The sequence below is a fragment of the Natrix helvetica genome, assembly GCF_964273705.1.
Source record: "Natrix helvetica genome assembly, chromosome: 8".
Lineage (NCBI taxonomy): Eukaryota > Metazoa > Chordata > Lepidosauria > Squamata > Natricidae > Natrix > Natrix helvetica.
In genome coordinates, this window is record NC_138559.1 from 21,074,714 (window position 1) to 21,091,020 (window position 16,307).

General features: G+C 44.0%; 2 protein-coding genes across 3 annotated transcripts in view; both read right to left on the bottom strand.

Moving 5' to 3' along the window:
- The window catches only part of ADAMTS8 (ADAM metallopeptidase with thrombospondin type 1 motif 8), a 489,092-nt gene extending 486,244 nt beyond the window's left edge, over positions 1–2,848 (bottom strand). For both annotated transcript variants that reach the window (XR_014176079.1, XM_081961266.1), the window contains exon 1: positions 1,543–2,848. Coding sequence is in view for 1 of the 2 variants with exons in the window: in XM_081961266.1 (XP_081817392.1) it covers positions 1,543–2,214 (672 nt within the window). In the remaining variant the exon portion in view is untranslated. The remainder of the gene's footprint in view (positions 1–1,542) is intronic.
- Positions 1–16,307, bottom strand: part of SNX19 (sorting nexin 19) — a 395,229-nt gene that overhangs the window by 134,064 nt on the left and 244,858 nt on the right. The gene's annotated exons all lie outside the window — the stretch shown is intronic.

The following is a 16,307-nucleotide window of genomic DNA, read 5'->3' on the forward strand; positions in this document are numbered from 1 at the left end:
CTTTCTTCCCCACTCTCTCTTCCCCCTCTCTTTCTCTCTCTCTGTCTCTCTCTGACTCTGTCTCTCTTTCTCTGTCTCTTTCTTTCTTTTTGTCTCTCTCTGTCTCTCTCTCTTCTTTCTTTTGCTCTCTCTCTCTCTCTGAGAGAGAGAGAGAGAGAGAGAGAGAGAGAGAGAGAGAGAGAGAGAGAGAGAGAGAGAGAGAGAGAGAGAGAGAGAGAGAACATGCTCTCCGGGACTTGAAAGTTAACATACGGTTGGGTGTCTAGACTGCCTTCTTTCCAACAAACTAATCAATTGTGCCAAGAATTAAGCAACAGGACCCTAAACTGTCCAATATGAGAGAACTTGCATTCATTCAGACGGCACCAAAATGTGACACAGTCATGCGTATCCTGTTAAATTGTTTTACCGTTCTCTTGTCAGCTGTTTGGTACAGAACATGCCATTACTAGTTTGGGGTCCTTAAGTATAGGAAAATCAAAGTGTTCCGCCTTACATTTTGCCAAATGGTATTATATTAAGGTGCAATCATACAGACTCCAAAAATCTAAAAAGTCTTTTGCTTTGGAACAGGAGGGAGGAGAAGGGAAGGGAAAGGAAAGGAAAGGAAGGGAAGGGGAGGGGAGGGATTTAAAGGTAGACTTCTTTTTTTTTTAAAGTAAAAGTTTAGAGGACAGGCAGAAAAGAGATTCTTATCTTTTTCCTACAGAACACACCGGGTTCTCAGCTTCTATTAGACAGTTTCCCTGGGGACAAGGAGCAAGAGGCCAAATCAGAATATCTATAGAGATTGGCTAAAAATGCAGATCTCTCTTCCTCCTGCCAACCAGCTGAGGCAGGAGCCAATTTCCATAGTCACGCTGGAGCTCAGTGTTACTGGAGCCCCGGGACAGCGGCCAAAATAATAACATCTAGGTGTTAAGCTTTCTCTTGTAACGTGTATCAGCATACGTGACTTTATCCATAATGTCTCTTGGCTTCATCCAGGAATGCCAATCAGGAGAAAGGAGAATGCAAGGATGCAAATGACATCATATTGCGAAGAAAATGCAGCTGGGTTTCTACAGCACCCGGGAGGGAGGCATCGTTGTTACTCCGAGTCTCGGGATAATACGGAATCCTGCTCTTCTATAAAAGGCAAGCTTAAAAGACGTGATATTTGTCCTGCAGTGACCCTGTCCGTACCTTCAACTCTGGTCTTTCTCTTTGGTACTCCTACTACCTAGTCCCGTCACATTGGGAGACTCTCAGCCGCTCTCTTTTGAGTTGCTAAAACTTCTCTCTAAAGTGCATCAAACTTACTACCCTCATAGTACAGAGGGGGAGGCTGAAGACTGCCTTGTGAACTCAAAACCATTGTGGTTTGTAGAGAACATTCCAAGATCTGGAGCGCTTTACAACAGTTATAACACGCGGCTGCATTTCATCAAGGTTACTGCTACCTCATGCAACAGGAATGCCCCGTTTCTCAATCTAAACAGTTCTGCATGCACTGCCTGAGCCCGGAAAGATAAAGGAGGAGTAGGAAAGCATGTCCCTTACCATCAGGTCGTCCCCATAGAATTGGACCATGGAGGTATCGGCCACCAGCAGGGTCTCCACATAACGAGCCTGGGAGGTGAACCTTTTCGCTCTGTTGAGGGTGGTGCTGTTGGGTCCCAGCTGGGCTTCCCCTCCTCGCCTGTCCTGGCCAGCTTCTTTTGGCCTGCTTCTTGTCTGGAGGTGATGAACCTGCCTCAGGGGATCCCCGCTTCCACGATTTTGGGGCTGGATGACGTATTTGTCTCCATCCACAAAGAAGGAGCCACGGATGCCCTGACACAAACTGACAGCCACTAGGGAGTCTGGTTGTGAGTTGACAGTCCCTGAGTAGAAGCATCTCCTGAGCTTCACCTCCTCCTCCTCCTCTTTCTCAGCCAAGAACCCAACAGGTTCCTTTCTACCAACGTGTTGAATCTTCAGCCCAGAAGCCAAGAAGCTGGCATCGGGTTCCAGCTGCAGCAGGAGCACTTTCCCGAAGGCCGTGATGGAGAAAGAAACCTGTCTGCCCTTGCCCGGAGGCATATCTCCCCAGACGGGCACCACCTCCTGCACACCGCCGTCGCTATTCTGGAGAGATAATGCCCAGGCATTTGGAAACAGCAGCAAGGGGAAGAGCGAAAAGAGAGCTGCCAACCAGCTAGCGAAGGGTTGCTGCTGAAGAGGAAGTGGCATAGATGCTAGAAGCTGGAGAAGGAGCAGAAGACAAGTTGAGAGATACGGAGAGAAAGAGAGAGAGAGAGATGGAGATTCACCGGAGGAGCAAATGCCCAACTGGCTTCGAGAGAGGGTGCAATCCTGCAAAACCTAAGGCTAGGAAAGAGAGACAGAAGGAGACAAAGGTTGAAGAGGGAAAAATAAGGGATCAGCTGAGTTAGCAGCAAAGTTGCCCAGGGTGCAAAGGGTGAAAAATTCTTTCCTGCCCCAATGGTGATTTCTTCACCAGCTCAGCTTCCTTGGGGCCTCCTGGATTTTTGCAAAGCGGCGGTCACAAAACAAGGCAAGAAACAGCAGCACCAGCAAGTCAACTTGTCCAGTTGGGAAAAGCACCGAGAGACGAAAGTCTTGGGGGAAAATTCTAATTCCTCTCTCTCTCTTCCTCTCTCTTTCTGTCTCTTTCTCTCTTTGGTTTACCTCCCCTCCCACTTTCCTTCCTTGGAGGAGGACTTGCTCTCCCTGAGTAGCTCCTTGCAGAACAAACTGCAAAGAGCTGCGGTATTTATACTTTCTTTCCTCCGCTTGGACATAAGAGGTTTATTTTTGATCTCACTCACTATTCTGCATTCTCCTCCCCAGGGAGCAGAGAGCTGGAGGAGGAGGAGAATTGGGGAGGGGGGAGAGGAAAAGGGGAAAAAGAGGGGGGCGGTGGAGTTTTGGGATGGAACTTGAGGCCAATCAGGATCCAGGAGGATCCGCCTCCCCAGATGAAGTGTCAGCTCAAACATTTCTCTCCCTCCCTCTCCCTCCACCCCAAACCCTTTCATTCTCTCTTGGTTAACTCTTTCTCAGCTCCAGATCGATCTCCCAGCCAGCAAGAAAACCCACCCATTGATTTATCTGAAATTCCACATGGGAAGAAGATGGCCCTTCCAATTTTCCTCTCTTCTGCACGGATTCTATTCTGCCTTTAAAAACCACCCGTGGTGGGACGTTGTTCCTCCCAGCTCCAGGTGGAAAAAGATCTGCCCAAGAGGAATTTCCAAATCAGAGGAGAATGGAAGCGTCCTTTTTCCTCTCCCCACGTACATTGCTGGAATCGATACCCAAAGTTGCTGTGAAGGAGTAACTAAAGCCAGGAATTTCATCTTTGACGATTTCAGTTGGGGTAGCCAAGATTTCTGGAAAATGGGTAGGGAGGTCACGAAATGTAATAAGGTCTCCAGTTCTTCTTCATCAGTTGTTTTGAACGCGCGTGTGTAGGGGGGGGGGGGTTGCTCTTTGTCATATTTTCTCATTTTGGTTGTTTTTATTCAGAACTTATTTTTCCTCTTAGGTTCTTTGTTGGTGCATAGTAATCTCTTATAGAATTCTTTCTTGGCCAAGTGTGATTGGACACACAAGGAATTTGTCTTTGGTGCATATGCTCTCAGTGTACATAAGGAGAATAGAATAACAAGATGCAACACTTCGTGATAGTCAAGGTTACTAATAAGCTATCAAATCATACTAGTAAACAAATAAAACAATATAAATTAAACGATACAAGCAGCATGGTTAATATAGTCATAAGTGGGGAGAGATAAATACTAGGAAGAAAGAGAATAATAGTAATACAGTCTTTGTAAATTATTTGACAGTGTTGTGGGAATTAGTTGTTAAGCAGAGTGATGGCATTCGGGGAAAAAAAACTTCTTTGTGTCTAGTTGTTCTGTCTGTTCTGTATCTTAGAAGTAATCATAAAATAATAAAATGTCTTGCAGGACACTAGGCATTAGAAATAGAAAACATAAGTCATCTTCATTTTTCTCCTCTTTTGTTGCTATTCAAACCAGGTTTCATCTTGGGGAAGACTTCCCAGATTCTTCCAATGCTATTATTCTACGTTCTATCCTTCTCAAATTGTCCATTGCATGCAATTCTCTCGCTCATTTTTAAAAATCCTGATGACTGATACGCTTTGCTTTAAGATTTCTCAAAGAACATGACACATATCTCTCAAACGTATGTTCTTGGACTTTTACCCTATTTCTTAAGCACGTTCTTCGAATTCCAGCTACAAATAGAACAAACAACTGCATTTCCATAATTTCATCTCCATTGATAAAAACAACAACAACAACCTAGGGGTTAAGTGAATTCCAGGCTGCCAGTCCATCCTTTTCAAATAATCGCAGGAAGGTGTCTGAAGCAATAACCAAAAGATGGAATGTGAAGATAAATAAAAAAAGCATATTCAACTTTTTTTCTAAAAAAAAAAAAAGAGTGTCCCAAACACACCCTACATGGCATATTTGAATAATCACCTGTCTCCTGTAGCATCTGCCTGGCTTGATTTGATTTTGCGCAGTTGGCATTCTTGGGGTTCAATGCCATTTATTGGGAAACTTCTCTGTGTCAGTCTCTGCCCTCTGGAATGAGTTTCTCCCAAGTTTTAAATGACTCCCACTCAGTTGTTGTTTAGAAAAATAGTGAAGTGAGTTGTTGAAGGACGTTGAAACTTCCTTTAGACTGTGTAGGTTGTTTTCCATCTTTGTCATCCTTCCTATGTTTACTTTTCATTTTTATCTCTTTCTCTTTTTTAAGTTTTAAACAAGATGTTCATTGCCCGGAGTCAGTAGGAGTTGGGCAATACATAACCTTAATCATAATTACTACTACTACTGCTATTACGACTACTATAGTAACAGCATCAAACAGGAATTCTGAAACTACAAAACTATTTCTGAAAAGTTCCTATCTGTGCGATTCCCCAAAAGATCTGCTGAAGCCAGTCTTAAATTCAGGTGTAATATTAATCTGGTATTTTTAATTCACAAGGTTGAAAACAAATACCCCATGTGATAAAGACTACAATTCCCGGTTTAGATTCAATGCATTCAAGTCATTCTGTTTCTTGAATAAGAAGCAAAAGGCTCAAATGGAAGGAATAATCTTCCTTTAAAACAGGGTTTGATGACTTTCTTTTGTGGCCTGTGGCCTCTTATTTTTGGAAGGATGAAGGCTGCGGATGTATAAACTGGGTATGGCTCATGTCGCCCACCCAAACAGTTTGAGGAATTTGTGCCCAAAGTGATATGAAGATGGGTTGTTTTTTTTTGCTGTGTTTTCAGAAATAGCCTAGAGCCTAGTTGTGAGGTAACAATGGCAATATTTCTGAGCCCTCCATGTGAAAATGGCGACATGCCAGCTCACATAAGTTCAATAATTGTGATTAGATTGGATAAGAACACTTGCAATTAAAGAAGAAGAAAAAAGAAACTGAATATTTTTTGACTTGGGACCTATTTTATCAATGGCTAGCTGACAAAAACATAAACTAGAAACAGGGAAATATGTGAAAGGATCAGCGATATAAGGAAGATAGGTTAACGGTTAAATAAATAGCATGGTTATTACTGTTATTAATATTAGTATAATTGATATTAATGCAATGAATATTGTAAACACTTTGATCATTATTCCCTAAAATGATTTGTACCCAGACAACACACTGTACAATTGAAGTAGGATTTTTTGTATACTAAAAAAATAAAATAAAAACCTATTACAAAATAATAATAATAATAATTGTGATGAGATGCGGTTCTGAAGGGGGAAAAGAAAAGAACTTTAGAATATGTCATTCTCCAAGGTGCTTTTTCAAAAGGCAACCTTACTGTTTTTTTCCCTTGAGGAAGAAGAAGAAGACATTCTGCTTTTCATCCAAGAACCGATGAAGCTTCTTGGATGAGAAGCGAAACGTCTTCTTCTTCTTCTTCCTCAAGAAAGACAAACAAACCGCCCAGGCGCTTTTTGAAAAAAGCACCTTTGAAACAACTATGACCTGGATGACAGAGAATCTCCACAGACCTTTAGAGAAATCACTTTGTGTGATGAAAAACCCCTCAGCTCCCCACTAACGTTTATGTTAGATGGCCAAGTTCCACAAATGACCACATCCTGTCCCTTTATGAGACCTTGTTTGGAAGCCTTAATCTCCCCAATATTTGCGAGGCCGCATATCAGTTCTGTTTTGAGGTTCCAGATACCCGCTGGCTTGGCCAGTTCTCTTTCTGGTAAAAAAAGCTTGGCAAACAAGAGTCAATATTTAAAGACTATTTACTCCAGACAAATAACTGGGCATCTGTCTGAGGGGGAGTATTTGCAACTCTGCTCATCTTCCTTGAAAAGCCATCTTTGTCTATTCAGACACACACCAGCTGTATCTTGAAATAGCCATGGATCGCCTGGGGGCCAACGTTCCCCGTTACTCCACTTCTTTTTATAAAATAAAACCCTTTGGAGCGTTTAAAAAAAGAAGGAAAACATGATGAGCTTTCATCGGCGCTTGTTTTCCAGGATTCCAGGATCGAGAGGTTGCTGGTGTGTCATTCAGGGTGGAAATGAAGTAATGTTAGGGTATATTTCAGAGAGAGCAGGTTTTTGGATCGTGTAGATCAGGGGTCATCAACCTTAAACACTCAAAGAGCCACAAAGATCCTAACCGGAAGCCCCCCCCCATTCAATTCTGGAGCCGACTGGAAGTCTGGTTCCCCCACCATAGAGTCTCCTCCTAGCGCGGCATCCTTTTTCCTCTACCTCTCTTAACCGAAATCCCTATCAATTGTGGAGCCAACCAGCGACAGGGAGCCGCAGCAGAAGGATAAAAGAGCCACATGCGTTGCCAACCCCAGATGTAGATGCTCAAAACACGTGGTATTTGAGAAATGGATCTGTTAGGAAAACAGGACCGATTAGCTCCATAATATGGAAGTTTTGATAAAAGGGGGAAAAAAGGAAGAAGAAGAGGAGTGGAGAAAGATGATTTGAAAGGAACTGGAACAATGTGCCTCCAGAAGTTGTAGGTGCTTCAACACTGGAGGTTTTTATGAAGAGATTGAATAACAATTCGTCTGAAATAGAATAGGATTGCCTGCTTGAGCAGGGGGTTCGACTAGAAGACCTCCAAGGTCCCTTCCAACTTTGTTATTCTGTTAACTGGTCTGGGAGGAAGGCATCTCTTTGTAGCTCCAGAACTTTGCAAAATGAATATAACACACTAACCGTACAGAGTTGGAAGGGACGTTGGAAAACTCCCTGGCCAAGGAAATAACCCTATACCATTTCAGACAAGTGACTGTCTAATCTCTTCTTAAAAACCTCCAGTGATGGAGCACTCACAATTTCTGACAGCAAGCCGTTCCACAGGTTAATTGTTCTCACTGCCAGAAAATTTCTCCTTAGTTCTAAGTTGGCTCTCCCTTTCATTAGTTTCCATCCATTACTTCTTGTGCTGCCTTCTGGCGCTTTGGACTATAGGTGCCCTTTTCACATTAGTGAAACTGACTGCAGTGATAAGGAGAAACTGAAGAAAATTGGCTCATTAACGGGCGCACAACCTGTTTGGGGCTGAGGGCCATCGGTAGCCTTTGGGTGGAATAGGAGGAGCTATACTGAATGACGGAGAAGGTGATTGAGCAGGAGGAAGACAAGAAAGGCAAGATATGCTTAAGGAAAGTCTGTTGGCTGGAGGTTGACACACGAGGCCCCCTGCTGGTTATCTTTAATAAGATATTTCTTGGTCATAAAAAAACCATGATGGGGAGGTTCTTAGCAGTTCTGTTTGACCTTCACGTTTCTGGGGTAGCGTTCCCGCTGGTGGGATTCAACCAGTGTAACAACTGGTTCACTTCGCACACGCGCCGTGCACATTGCATTTGACATCGGCACTAAATCTTACCGTTCCCTGCAGCCTTGTTGAGTAAAATAGCTGAGACGCGGCAATCCACTTTGCCGCGCTGATCAGCTGGGTTCAAACAAAGGAAATATAGCATGGAACAGAGCGGGGGGAGGGGGGAACTGATTGCTGGGAAGTACTGGCTCTCCTGAATCGGTCCGAATTGGCTAAATCCCACCCCTGAGTGTTCCCCTACAGACATCTGGAAGGCAATCTGCATGTCAACTTCCCTTCCATTCAGTGGTGGGATTCAATTTTTTTTTACTACCAGTTCTGTGGGTGTGGCTTGGCAGGCATTGCTTGGCTTGGCGGGTGTGGCAGGGGAAGGATACTGCAAAATCCCCATTTCCTCCCGATCAGCTGGGACTCAGGAGGCAGAGAATAGATGCGGGCGGGGCCAGCCAGAGGTGGTATTTACCGGTTCTCCGAACTACTCAAAGTTTCGGCTACCAGTTCTCCAGAACTGGTCAGAAACTGCTGAATATCACCTCTGCTTCCATTCTGCTTCCAGGAACAAGCATCTTAGAAGCAATCCCCAAAACAATGAAGCAAAAAAAGAGAAGCAAAGAAGAGACACGGGGTTTGGGGTACCGAAATGTGGGGAGATGGGGATAGCTGGAAGAGGATGGCATATTGGCTCACAGGTTCTGAAGAGTCTCTGACGGGTGTGCCTGGTTCCTATCATCTCACACAGTTAAAATTACACACCCAACAACTCACAAAATTAGCTTCTAGCTTCTGCCTTTCCCCTAATATCCCCTGGAGTTATTTTTGCATCGAAAATTCCCAGGTGGCTGGGAATTGCTAAGATGCAAAGGGCAATAATAAACCAACTCTACAATATAAATGTGTATGCTCAGTATTCCAAGCCACTAGCAAACATTATGTTCATAACAGAAAAACAGGAAATGTCTTCTGATACCTGAATCTAAAGCATCACATTTCTTGGTACAAGGGAAGCTCTCCAGCCCTGCTTGCTTCTGCTATTAAAAGTCAGCTCACTCTTAGATTTATGTACCTGTGGTTGGGTTCATATGTTGTGACATCCCAGCATGTTGTTTGTTTTAGCTCCTTGGGATCTAGACTCTTGTCCTTTAGCAATAGCACTTAGACTTATATACCACTTCACAGTGCTCTACAGCCCTCTCTAAGCAGTTTACAGAGTCAGCACATTTCGCCCCAAACAATCTGGGTCCTCGTTTTACCGACCTCGGAAGGATGGAAGGCTGAGTCAACCTTGAGCCTGGTGAGATTTGAACTGCTAAATTGCAGGCAGCCGGCAGTCAGCAGAAGTAGCCTGCAGTACTGCGCTCTAACCACTGCGCCACCACAGCTCTTTAGCCTTGCAAGCCGTAGTTTATTTTGGTGGCAGGTGTGAATCCGATCATTACGACCTGTAGAATAAACTACAGCTGAAACATAGGGATGTGGAAACCAACCACATACAGTGCCTACGTGATGCTCTGCTGAGCAGCTGGAGCGTCACGGAGGCTCATGGAGGTGCTAAGACACAAAACCCAGCTGGCCAGCATGCATGCGTGTGGCGGAAATGCGAAGACCAGCTGGCCAGCGTGCACATGCTCCCCAACCAGCTGATCCTCGGGTTTCTGACAAGCGGACATGCATGGGAGTTTCCAGTTTGGGCACTCAATGCTGAAAAGATTCGCCATCACTGATCTAATTTATATATTTCAGGGCACCTTTGTCTGTCTGTCTCTTTCTCTATCAAAACTTGATCTCAGCAAGAATTTCAACTCCAGTATTCTTGAGGAAAAACCGTCTAGACAACCCCTGTGCTTCTGACGTGTTCATGCAATCTACTTAAGCCTAGTCAGATAAGTAGGAGCATTTACTTATAAAGATTTAGTAGATGCATTGACACAGTATGCTAAAGAGTGGCGCAGTGGCTTAGAGGTGGAGCTCTCCCCTCACCATCAGGAGGCTGTGAGTTCGATCCTAGGTAGAGGCAGATATTTCTCTCTCTGGGCACAATGATAATATATATGCTGAACAAAACTCCGCATTGGCAACAGGAAGGGCATCTGGCTGTTAAAACACTCTGCTAGCTTCATTCAGTTGCCCAGACCTCACCCCACAAGGGATCATGGGGTTCTTAAATGATAATTTACATAGTATACTAAGTTCAATGAGCTGTGTGTGGGCATGTGTGTGTGTAGAGTTTGGCATTGTACAACTAAGCTAGTTATATGTTATGCAAAATCAGCAAATAGATAAGTCCAATAATCAGATTTAGTCTGTTGTGTGAATGTAGCCATTTTGTCCAAAGTCCTCTCTCTTTGATCTTGAATATTGTTGCTGAGATTATTAGCTAGACCTGGAAGAGAAAGTTAAATGTGTATTTTTGGGGGGTGGGGGGGGGTGGGGGGTGGCAATGCTACACATGACCATTCCTTTAAAGGTAGATCAACCCCCAAGAAACTTCCAGAAGTTCTAACTAGATTGTAATTTTTGCTGCGATAGAAGGACAAACCGATTAAGTCAACATCTGGATATAAATACAAATTCTCCAATCAGAGAGGACACAACTGTCGTTAGGTTATAACCAACTCTTAACGTGGAAATCCCTCTAAGTGTGTTTGCTGCTAGGAAGGGATGCCCACACCTAATTCATGAAAACAACAACGTATTAGGGGATCTGTCACCTAGGCCAACTATGGCAAGCTAAATGATAGGCAGTCTTTTTTTTTAAAGCCTAAGACGCCAGAAGAAGTTGTTTTAAACAGCTGTTAGCTGCCAAAGAACGAGTGTCTTTATTCTTGTGAATGCAGAGGTTACAAAGCAGCGAGGTATCCAAATTCATGGGCCAAGAGATTTTAACTGTGGCTCATCAGTATCCGAACTTGGTCTAGTAGTTAAGGTACCAGACTAGAAAGTGGGAGGCTGTGAGTTCTAGTCCTGCCTTAGGCATGAAAGCCAACTGGGTGACTTTGGGCCAATCACCAGGAGATTGTGAGTTCTAGTCCCGCCTTAAGCATGAAAGCTGGCTGGGTGACTTTGGGCCAATCACCAGGAGACTGTGAGTTCTAGTCCCGCCTTAAGCATGAAAGCTGGCTGGGTGACTTTGGGCCAATCACCAGGAGACTGTGAGTTCTAGTCCCGCCTTAGGCATGAAAGCCAGCTGGGTGATCTTGAGCTAGCCAATCTCTCTCAGCCCAACCCACCTCACAGGGTTGTGGTGGGGCGTGCATAGGTTCACCATTGTGTCTAACATCCCTGTCCTACTGTCCCCATTTATTTTGTACCCATTTCCATATTTATTCTTATTCCTTTATCTTGTACATGAGTGACAAATTAAATAAACTAAATAAAATAAATAAAATAAAATAGGAGGAAGGTGTGTTGGATATGTTTGCTGCTTTGAGTTATTTGGAAAAAATAATAATAAAGATGTGATACAAAGAAAGAAAGTAACAAATAGATGAATAGAGTATGGTGCATTAAGATACCTATTTGATACACACAGTCGTATTCTAAGCAGCTGGTCACATCTTAAGTAAAGAACCTGCCAGTTGGTAGGACATTGAATTAAAAAGTTAGAAAATAGAAAGTGGCCTTTTCTGTTTTCCTCAAAGTAGGGCAGACGTTCCTGAGCTCACAGACCTTTTTAAAGGTCTGTTGCTTTACCTCCCGAATCGTGACAAGAATGTTAAAAGATCATTGTTCGTTCCGTTGTCTTGGCAACAATAGATGGTTTCTGACCACCTTTTTCTAGGATGCCTTTTCTACTTTCCAGTTTGCAAGGACATCCATGTACCGTATGTGTGTGCATACATGGGAACAGGTCATGGGTGGGATAGAGAGAGGAAGAGCCTTTGAACTTGGCCTTATTTATTGGTGAGCCTTCCATCTGCCCGTCCTTCAGAACTGAAAAAGAACAGAATATGTTTTTCTTCCTTTTATTTCTTTCCCCAATGACTCGGCGAGAAGGTCGGATGAGGGAAAGAGGAACTGGGCCCAAATGCATATTGTGGTCTTTTGTACCGAAAGGTAGACCTGAATATAGGCCCAGGGCAGTGGCGCAATTCAGACGGTTCTATCAGATTCAGGAGAACTGGTAGCGGCAGGAGGCTCCACCCACCCACCCGGATGTCATCACGTCTCATTTTTGATGCTCACATTTGCAAACCAGTAGCGAAAGTAACTTGATTTCACCCCTGGGCCAGGGATTTGAGGAAGTTCTTTGGAGTCCTTGGTGCTCTCTAGCTTGGTTGTTTTCTTGCAGACGTTTAATTACCCAACTAAATAATTTCATCAGTTATCTATTTGGGTAATGAAATGTCTGCAAGAAAACAACAGAGCTCAGAGGGCACCAAGGACTTCACAGTTCAACCCCGAGTTACAGATTTTTTTTTTTTTGCCCCTGATGTTCTTTGGATTTAAGAGCCAGCCCTGTAGTTTTTCTGTTGATTTAACTTCCAAGTAGAAACCAGAGCAAAATATGCTCTGTGGAGCATATTTTGAGAGTCAGCAAGATTGGCCTGGGCCATAGATAATGTTGCTTTTTGCAAACTTAGGAGCTGTAATCAAGGGAATAAAATTAATCGTAAGAGAAAAGATCTCCCCCCCCCCTGGAATGGAGAGATTTTACCCAATCGGATGCCCTCCATGTGCATTGGACTACAAGTCCTATAATGACCTCATGCTTCCTGACAAACTGTCTGCAGACATGTTCAAAAAAGTCAAGAGGTTATTGTAATGGTGTCATTGATGCTTTGCCTGGCTTTTTACATGTGGTGCTTGTGTTCTGGTATCTCATCTGTGTGGGAATGTGTGTATGTACATACAGATGGGCAGGCAGACTAATATATTTATTGAACACTTCATTGCTGAATCCCTGTTCTTACCATGAGCTTAATCCAATTCTCCTTCTTGTGCCATATCCATCATCGGACATTGACGATCATGTTGGCAATTCTATTTTTGCCAACTGCTGCACGAAAAAATGCGGTTGAGTTTTATCCAAACCAGCCCCTTAGATTTTGAAGCCATGATGTTCTTCTTCTGCCTGGACCTCCTTTGCCTTCAATCTTTCCCGGGAGGATTAAGCGAAGGATGCCGTATTTTTCCGGGTGTCACATCACATGTCCGAAATATTCTAACTTTAGATTTATTGTGGTTTTGATGATTTCCCTTGGCTTTCCCAGGCGGCTTATCCCCTCCTCGTTTCTGATTTTGTCCACCCAGTTTATATGTAGCAGCCGCCTGTAAATCCACATTTCACGTTAATCCAACTGAGCTACCAAAAACACTGTAAGCAGCCCAACACTTTGACCTTCAAACCACTAGGTGGCAGTATTGCCTTTTAGTCTTTTCGTCCTTCTGCAGAAAGCTAGGGATGACATCATCGAGAGACAGGACCACTTCAAAAACTGAACTATCTCACCAGGAATTCTGTCTTCAGGGGGCTTTAGTTCGAAGCCAAGCAGAAGCCTTCAAGCAGGCCCTAGATGCAAGAACACTGCCCCACACATGTTGCTCAGCAGCTGTTCTTTGGAAGCTTTATTGCTTTGATTCTTAAAAAAATTAGGATACATCACCCACCTGCTACATCATGGCTAAAAAAACATTATCTTCTGTAGGATCACCACATCTGGATCGCAGAGATCCACAGATCTATTGATGTAGAACAGGCTGACTGGCTGCTGCTTTTCAGAGATCATCCAGATGTTGACAAGGCAGTCCTCCACTTACAGCCATTTGTTCAAAGCCACAACGGCACACACACACAAAAAAAGGACATACAACTGGTCCCTACAACCGGTGCAGAGGTGGTATTCAGCCTGTTCTGACTGGTTCTGGCGAATGGGTAGCAGAAATTTTGAGTAGTTTGAGGAGAATTGGCAAATACCACCTCTGGCTCTCTCCCCACCCCCAATCTATTCGCTGCCTCCCGAGTCCCAGCTGATCGGCTGGGTCTTCTTTTGTTGCTCTGCACAGGAGAATGGAGCTGGAAAGCAGGTTGGTGGGGTGGGGAGGGAATGGAGATTGTGCAGTATCCTTCCCCTGGAGTGGGGTGGGAATGGAGAGATTCAACCTGGAAATAAGGAGGAACTTTCTGACAGTGATAGCAATCAACCAGTGGAATAGAAGTTGCCTTTGGAAGTTGTGGAAGCTTCATCACTGGAGGCTTTCAAGAAGAGACTGGACTGCCATTTGTCAGAAATGGTGTAGGGGGGGAGGGTTGCACTAGATGACCTATAAGGCCTCTTCGAACTCTACTAATCTGTAAAGGTGAACCCTCACTGCCCCAGCTTCTTGAGGTAGCCTTCAGTTCTAGTATCCCCCGGAAATCAAGTATTAACCAGACCTGGCCCTTCTGAATATCTGAACCCAGACAAGATCAGTCAGATTCTGTCCCTATTATTTTTACAAATAACTCAGGGTGGTGAGTATATCTGATATTCCATCCTCTTACTATTTTCTTCACAACAGCAACCTTGGGAAGTGGGATGGGCTGAGAGACAGTGACAGAACCAAAGTTACTAGTTGGCTTTAATGCCTAAGGCAGGACTAGAACTCACTGTCTCCTGGTGATTGGGCCAACGTCACCCAGTCATCTTTCATGCCTAAGGCAGGACTAGAACTCACTGTCTCCTGGTGATTGGGCTAAAGTTATTCAGCCATCTTTCATGTCTAAGGCAGGACTAGAACTCACAATGACCTAGTGATTGGCCCAAAGTTATCCAACTGGCATTCACGCCTAAGAACTCTCACTTGACCATTAGACCAAACTGGCTGAATGAATGAATGATCTATTTCTCCTGGCTATTTGGATTTGTAAGGAAATGCAAAATTAATTTGCAGCATAATCCATCATATATTTTTATTGGAAAGTGCTACCACATTCACAGGGTTTACTCTCTCCTTATTCCCTTCTTAGGCGTATGATCTGCTTTAAGTTGTGATATGTCACAATTTAAAACATTGATGGGCATGGTGTTATATTACTGAGTAACCACCAGAGGATACTCTTCCTTTGAGGTTGGTGCAGCAGAATGTCATTTATTGTTGAATGTTCAGGCAGAGCCTGAAAATAATTACAACTCCTTTGAACAAGGGCTTTGCTCTTAATTGGGCAAGATCCAAAGTGTCAAGCAAAAGTCCAGTTGCCTTTTGAAAAAGGACCTTTGCGGTAACCATTGCTACCTGGATGGCTGAGAATCTCCATAGACATTGGGTCATATGTCACTTTTTCCAGTGCCATTGTAACTTCAAATGGCCATTAAACGAACTGTTGTAAAATCGAGGACTACCTGCATTTCCCCAAAAGGACAGAGAGAAACAAAAGTGTCCATTTACACTACAAATTTAGAAATGATGTACTCTATCTGAACAAAAATCACTGCCCATCATGAAATGGGTGTAAGCAGAGACTTATGTCCGTGGCCAGCCTGATACTGAAATGCTAACCATTGATGGGCCAATTTGAGGACCATATTGATCAGTTTCTCAAAACTGTGTTCTGCCCTGGGCTTCACAAAATCATGAAGCAGGCTCCTTGTCCCGACAAAACCCCCCCTTTTTAATTAAGCTAAGGTGAATTCCTCTCATTCACATCCAGCAAAGTCACAGCAAACAGTTCTTTCATGGGTGACTTTCAAGGTCCACCACAGACCTTATCAGGCCTGGAGAGCTGCCAGGCAGATATCTTCAAAATGCAATGCTGTACCAGAGAATACTTGGCAAGGAGTCTTGGAGAGTCACGAACCAATTAAGCGAAGTAATTGTCTCCTGCAAACTCCACTCCCCTTTCGCTCCTCTTTTATTCCCTATGGGAGGGGCCATTCACCATCCACCTGTGCCTTTACTCAAAAGTGGGCCCTTGTTCCTTAACTGTTCCCTTTTCCTGGCAGCTCTGTGCCTGCGCACATCGGGAACAGGCTCCAGCTGTTCTTCTGCCCCACTGATCTGATGTGGCCAAACTAAATCAGGCATAGTCTTATGGTTTCTTCTAATTTTTCTAATAAGGTAAAGGTAAAGGTTCCCCTCGCACATACATGCTAGTCCTTCCCGACTCTAGGGGGCAGTGCTCATCTCCATTTCAAAGCCAAAGAGCCAGCGCTGTCCGAAGACGTCTCCGTGGTCATGTGGCTGGCATGACTCAATGCCGAAGGTGCACGGAACACTGTTACTTTCCCACCAAAGGTGGTTCCTATTTTTCTACTTGCATTTTTTACGTGCTTTCGAACTGCTAAGTTGGCAGAAGCTGGGACAAGTCACGGGAGCTCACTCCGTTACACAGCACTAGAGATTTGAACCGTCAAACTGCCGACCTTTATGATTGACAAGCTCAGCGTCTTAGCCACTGAGCCCTTGCACCCCTTTCTTCTAATTCAAGTTTGTAGACGTTCGTGTGGGATAGCTCAGTGTA